The following is a 6,137-nucleotide window of genomic DNA, read 5'->3' on the forward strand; positions in this document are numbered from 1 at the left end:
TCCTTCTTGCCCTGAAGTGAGTAACAGGAAGTGGCTTGTTCTGTTAACTAGCACAGATTTGGTGTTGCCACTATGGCATTCTTGCAGAGTGAGTTTCAGTCTGTTTCATCTGCCCTTGATTGCTTAAAGCAATTGTTCTTTTTAATAATCCCTGAAGAGATTCTGGTCTACATTCAAGAATTTACCCCTCAAAATAAGGTTTTCCAGTTGATTCTAATAAAATCATGTGCTCCATCTTTAGCATTACTTTTATACACCACAAGGCAAGATTGTCTGACTTTGCTATAATTGCTGATTATTTTGTCTTTTTGATAATGATTATGTTCCATTATACCTCTTCATGCAGATAGAAGTATATCTCGCCTCTTAACATTTATCTCTATACATCTTATAATAAACGTTACAACAACACAAAAGGCTATGTTCTTTGGAGAAACATTTGGCAAGTCCCTTTAAATCAGTGACTCACCTAGGTTGGGATTTACCTTATAGGTGGCCATTTTAAATTTCCTATAGGGGCCCAGATAAAATTCTACATTGAAATGAGGACATCGTGTTAAATTAAAATGCGGAACCCAAATATACTTTGTATCAGATTAATTATCAAATCAGTTTGTCAAATATCACAAATTCGTGCTCAGGAATAATTGTAAATCAATCATTTCCAAAAGAATGGACATTTTTGATATTCTGTTTGGGGGGGTGGGATTCACAAAATGGCTGTCAAGGGAGAGGTTTGTCCAATCACAAAGAGCACTTCATTGCGTATGGCTTGTCACAAAACAGTCATTTATCACAAGACAAACTGAGACAAAAGCTTTTTATCACACTTTTAAGCCCGTAGGATGTGGTCTATCAGTTTATTATTACGTTATTTCTAGGCAGGATTTCGTGTTTCCAGGCACAGATCTGAGCTGCAGATTCCAACTATTCTGGTTTCTCTTCAGTTCAGATACAGTATTCATATTTTTCTATTTTATTTTTGGGAATGTCCAGTTAAGCTATTCATAGAAATGAACATAATAATGGAAGCTGATAATCTGCTTTATACGATGCTTGCCATATATTTTGATGGGGATTTCCCTCCTCAATTTTAACGACATGTAGGTCAGAGAAATCCACAGGTGCATTCAGAATGACATTGCCAATACTAGCCTTCCATTCTTGAGGTCTCTGTAGGAAATTTATCTGGGACCTCATGGATGAGGTGAGTTGTGGAGAAAACATAGGCAGATATCAGTGTTACTGGGTCTTGCCCAGGAATGTTGGATGTTGGCATTACATTTGTAGCCCAGCTATAAAGAGAATAGATTCCCTTTAAAATAAGCTAAACTATATCTGCAGAAGATTCCAGGCTGGGTAGAGCCCTTGAAAGGAGCATTTATTGAAGGAGTTAGTGACATAACAGATGTTTTTGTTACAATCCCATTTATTTTTACAAACAAATTGAAAATATTCAAAACAGGTTGTGCCATTAATTTAGAATGTGGCACATGCTGCTGACTCCATATTGGTCTGAATATCAGAAGTGGCTGATGGCTTTGCAGTTCACATCTGTCACCAGCTGTCAAAGTATAAGGAGCAGTCTTTGCCAGAAACAGCTAATTGCAAGCTTTCTTAATAAGCAGACAGGCAGCCTTCCAAAATGGGGAATCAGATTTGCAATGACCACTTTAAAAAACCATTTCTTTTAAATCATGACATAGACAGTTTTTAAAAATTGTAATAAATTGCATATTTTGTTCTTAATTTCTTAAAACTTGGGTGTTTGGCAATAAGAAACCTTATGTTATCTGCAGCAATTACTATTACTAAAATGTCACACTTGCTAATTATGCTTGCCTTTCTGCTAACGTTGATATTCAGCCAGAATACACATGAGTTCAAATATACAGATTATGCTGTTATTTTTCAAGCCCCTTCCTTAGAAGCAGGGTATGTGGGAAAGGACAATAATAAAGTATTCTTTGAAGATCACTGCAGCAGGGCAATTCATGAAAATTAAAATAGTAAACCAAAGAATATGGTCATTTCCTCTAACGCTGACATTGGGTTATTTCCAAGAACTGTTAACTAATTTAGGATTTAATCTGCTCTGCCTCTATCTGTAATATCACCTGGATGTATTAAATGTCACTGAAATAATATTTCCATTTAAATTGCAAATTTTCAAATGTTTCATGATCCATTCCACTCGTCGTCTTTTGAGCTTGTTAAATCTTTTTCCGACTTGAGTGGAACTGAAGCCTTTACTGTGTGTCTTCTTTTAGCAAAGAGAGGTTAAGTAGAGTTGATTATTTCCTTCCTTTGCTAAATGATCTCTCTTGTCCTACAACTTGCTGAACAGACTTGGCAGGCACATTCCACAGTGGTTTAAATGTGTGTTTTTATGAATGAAACGCAAGGAAGTCAAGGTTGCTGAGTCACACATGCACTCAAGCATGACTCATCTCATTCCAATAGCATTTGTTTTATTTTTAAAAGAGCAGGCCAGAGAGACCTCCAGGAAGAAATGTTTCCCCTCATATACAAACAGTTGTTTATTTAGGCCTAGAAGAGTGTGGATATTAGGAATTTACTTGCTGGGTAGGGGAGACCGCAGAGGGAGCTTAAACATTGGACCCATTTTTTGTTTCGTTTTTAATGCGGCTCTGTCCCTCTTGTGGCAGCTTGAATATATGACAGCTCAAAAGTCCAAGATGAATTCTGTGTTTGAAGCAATTCCCTTTGTTAGGTGTTTGAAGGGAACATTATTTTATGCCGACCTCCTAGCCATATGCTCATTAGGTTTGTTTCATTAGTTCCATTGTGTGTTAAGCTGGTTAGGTCTTTCTTGAATAACTTTTGTCCAGTTCTAAGCCCTGCACTTAGGCAGAGACACAAAAAAGCTGGAGTAGCTTCAGAAAAGACCTATCAGAATAAAAGAGTCTGAAAACAAGCTCTATGAGGAAAGGCATACAGGTAATCCTCAACTTATCACCACAATTGAGCCCAAAATTTACATTGCCAAACAAGATAGTTGTTAAATTAGTTTTTGCTCCATTTTACCACTTTTTTTGCCACCGTTGTTAAATGAACCTGCAGTTAAGTTGTTGTTGTTGCTATATGAATCTGGCTTCTCCATTGTTTTTGTTTGTCAAAAGGTTATTACATGACCCTGGGACACTGCAAGTGTCATAAATCTATGCCAGTTGTCAAGCGTATGAATTTTGATCACATGATCGTGGGGCTTCTGCAACAGTTGTAAGTGTGAAACAGTCATAAGTAACTTTTCACTTCGAACAGTCACTAAATGAATGGCTGTAAGTTGAGGACTACCATACTTCAGAACACATATATCAAACACCTACTTCAGATATCCTAGTAAAATGAAAATCAGTGGGTTGAAATTAAATGAAAGGATATTCACTCTGAACATTAGGAGGAATTTCCAAAGGGAACAAATTATATGCAGTCGAACTGTTTGTCTAGAACAGTGATGTACTCCCCCTTGCTGGAAGTTTTCAAATGTAGACTGGATGGTCACTTAAGATAGTTTAGGGAAATCCGGCACTGAACAAAGGGTTAAACTTAATGATCTTTAAGATGACTTCAGAGTCCTGCATTCTGTGAAATTGAATGGTTTCAGTGTATGATCCCAATCAGTTACAAAATAAATTGCCTGTGTTCTGGAGTACAGCTTTCCTCAACTTAACAACTGGTCATTTAACGATCATTCAAAGTTATAGCAAGCTCTTAAAAAGCTCATTATGACCCATCCTCAGAATTAAAATTGCATGTCCCTCCAGGCACATGATAGCATTTTGGATGCATAGCGATTTGCTCACATTTCCAATCAGTTGCAGTGTCCCATGGTCAGGTGACCACAGATGCAATATGTTTTGCCAGTTTTGAGCAAAAAAACACCCATTTGGAAGAATGGATTTGTTTAATGACCACATGATTCATTTAACAATGTGGTTCGCTTAATCACATTGTTTTATGCCACCATGCTTTAAGACTGAAGTTGAAATGGTCATCAAATTGATTCCAGTCATGTGATGCCTTGACTTACAACTGCAACAACTTACAATTGAAATTCTAGGCTCCATTGTGACCATAAATCAAGGATTACCTGTAATAGGAATAGACTTCAAAAGCAAACACTCTAGAACTTGGATGTTTCTCATTTTGTAAGTGCTTCAATGATGACATTATACAACAAAGGAATGCTAACAAAGGAATAGGTTTTTGCTAGGGCATACTGGTCTGCATTACAACGGGAAGAGCAAAGCCATTCCTTGAAGTTGTTCTTTTGATTTCCACCCTCTATAAGGAGGGAGGATCAGTTGCCTCTGTGCAGCAATGAGGAATGGTGTTCCTCACTCCTACTACAGTATAAGGATTAGTCTTAAAACAAGAACAATATAGCAGCAGATCTTGCCAATGCTATTTTCTTCCTGTGTAGGAGAAAGATGAAGAAGAGGTCAACATCTCCCAAGAATCTTCAGAAGAGGAACAATGAGAATAGCCAACTGATTCTACCTCACAGCTCAGTTTTCCTATTTCTTGTCAAGTTCTGGGACTGAGGAAAGAGCGAAGAATCCTCACCCTTTTCCTGACCTGATCTCTCCAACGTTCACACAGTCAAAACAGCAACACTAGGGTACAGTGTAAAACAGATCAACCATCATATTTGATGTGTAATGTTTAATGGGAGAACTTTATATTTTGTTTTCCCCTCTCATTTGACAGGGTTAAGAGTTTAGCCTACCAATTCATGTAGTTCTGTATTATATCTGTTTTTTGATCTATTTCTCCAGAACACTCCTTATCGAGAAAGGGGTTTATAAATCTTTATAGTGACCACTTACTTATTCATGTTGAAAAGAGTGGACAGCCTAGTTCTTCCTTATCAATCCTAATTTCCACTTCAGAGAGACCATAATACTCTCCAAAAGGATAACTTGGCACTGGCAGCAAGTTTGCCAAGGAGGAAGATTTGAGAGCATTGGGATGATTTTATTTTTTTCTGGGAAATGAGTATAATGGGATAAAGGCCACAACATTAAAAGGATGGATACATTATTTTTTCCTACTGTAAGGTATTTGCAAGAATAATTGAGAGGAAGTTATTCTGCCCTTTTTGCCCAATTTCCAGTAGTTCAAGAATAATCTAGTGCTTTGCAATGGTCTGTGTATTCTTGTTGACAACATGCTGCCCTGCCCCAATCAGCTGCCTTAAGGCCAGAGCAGTTACAAATGCATAGGCTAAGGTGTTTGGGGTGAATCTGACCTAAATTCTCATCTTTTCCCCAATAACCAGAGATCCTTTTCTCCCCCCCCCCTTTTCCCCCCATTTTTCCATCTCAATCTGTCCCCAGCTGCCAGTGCACAAATGGAGCTTACAACTGAAATGTTTTTCACTTGGTGCTCAGTCATTCTGCACAGAAATTATATTGAACAAGACTTTGCCATGACCAAGGAAAGCAGGATGGCAAAATTCTCTCCCTTTGTGGTCTCTCTTTGGGTGTTTGTGATTTTTCTCCTTTGGAAATAGCACAGTTAGCAGTTGACAGTTGTTTTTGCAATATATATTGTCTGTCAAGGTTTTCCTTCTTCATTCACAACTACCTCTGGATACGTTTTGAGTTTCATTCTCTTAAAACATAGATTGCTGCTGTTTGTTGCTGCTGTACTGATTACAAAGTTTTATTTCAACAGGTTCTGTCTGGTTTTTCTCTGGAACTGACATGTTACACTATAGATAATTTCATTTCAGTTGACTTTTAAAACTATTGTGCTATTAAAGAGGGATAAAAGCTCTTATTTGTCAGACTGATGAATGATTGGGGAGAGGGAGTTTCTGTGAAAGTGGGCACTATTTTAAGAGTCAGCTATAAATACTAAGCTCTACTGTGGAAACCCCAAATGATGAATAATTTCTGAAAGTATAAATATGATTTTCTTTATGCTTTTTTAAAAAACATACCCATTTGTTTCTATTGGGCATTTTTTTTAAAGCTGTATATTAGCTATACTAAGAATTTCGAGACCTCATGGTAAGTACTCCCTAGTTACAATTTAGCAGAAAGCAAAATGGTCAGAATGCTTCTCACCAACTCCTTTTATACCATTTTAGCTTAGATGTTCTCTTT

General features: G+C 37.3%; 1 protein-coding gene across 1 annotated transcript in view; it reads left to right on the forward strand.

Moving 5' to 3' along the window:
• HMGA1 (high mobility group AT-hook 1) overlaps positions 1-5,864 on the forward strand; it is a 30,347-nt gene extending 24,483 nt beyond the window's left edge. Inside the window, exon 5 of the mRNA XM_070939708.1 lies at positions 4,448-5,864. Within this exon, the coding sequence (XP_070795809.1) occupies positions 4,448-4,504 (57 nt within the window). The 3' untranslated portion in view covers positions 4,505-5,864. The remainder of the gene's footprint in view (positions 1-4,447) is intronic.
• Positions 5,865-6,137: the final 273 nt, after the last annotated feature.

This window comes from Pituophis catenifer, unplaced genomic scaffold, assembly GCF_029215685.1.
Source record: "Pituophis catenifer annectens isolate HBS135680 unplaced genomic scaffold, rPitCat1.0.hap2 SCAF_3, whole genome shotgun sequence".
Classification (NCBI taxonomy): domain Eukaryota; kingdom Metazoa; phylum Chordata; class Lepidosauria; order Squamata; family Colubridae; genus Pituophis; species Pituophis catenifer.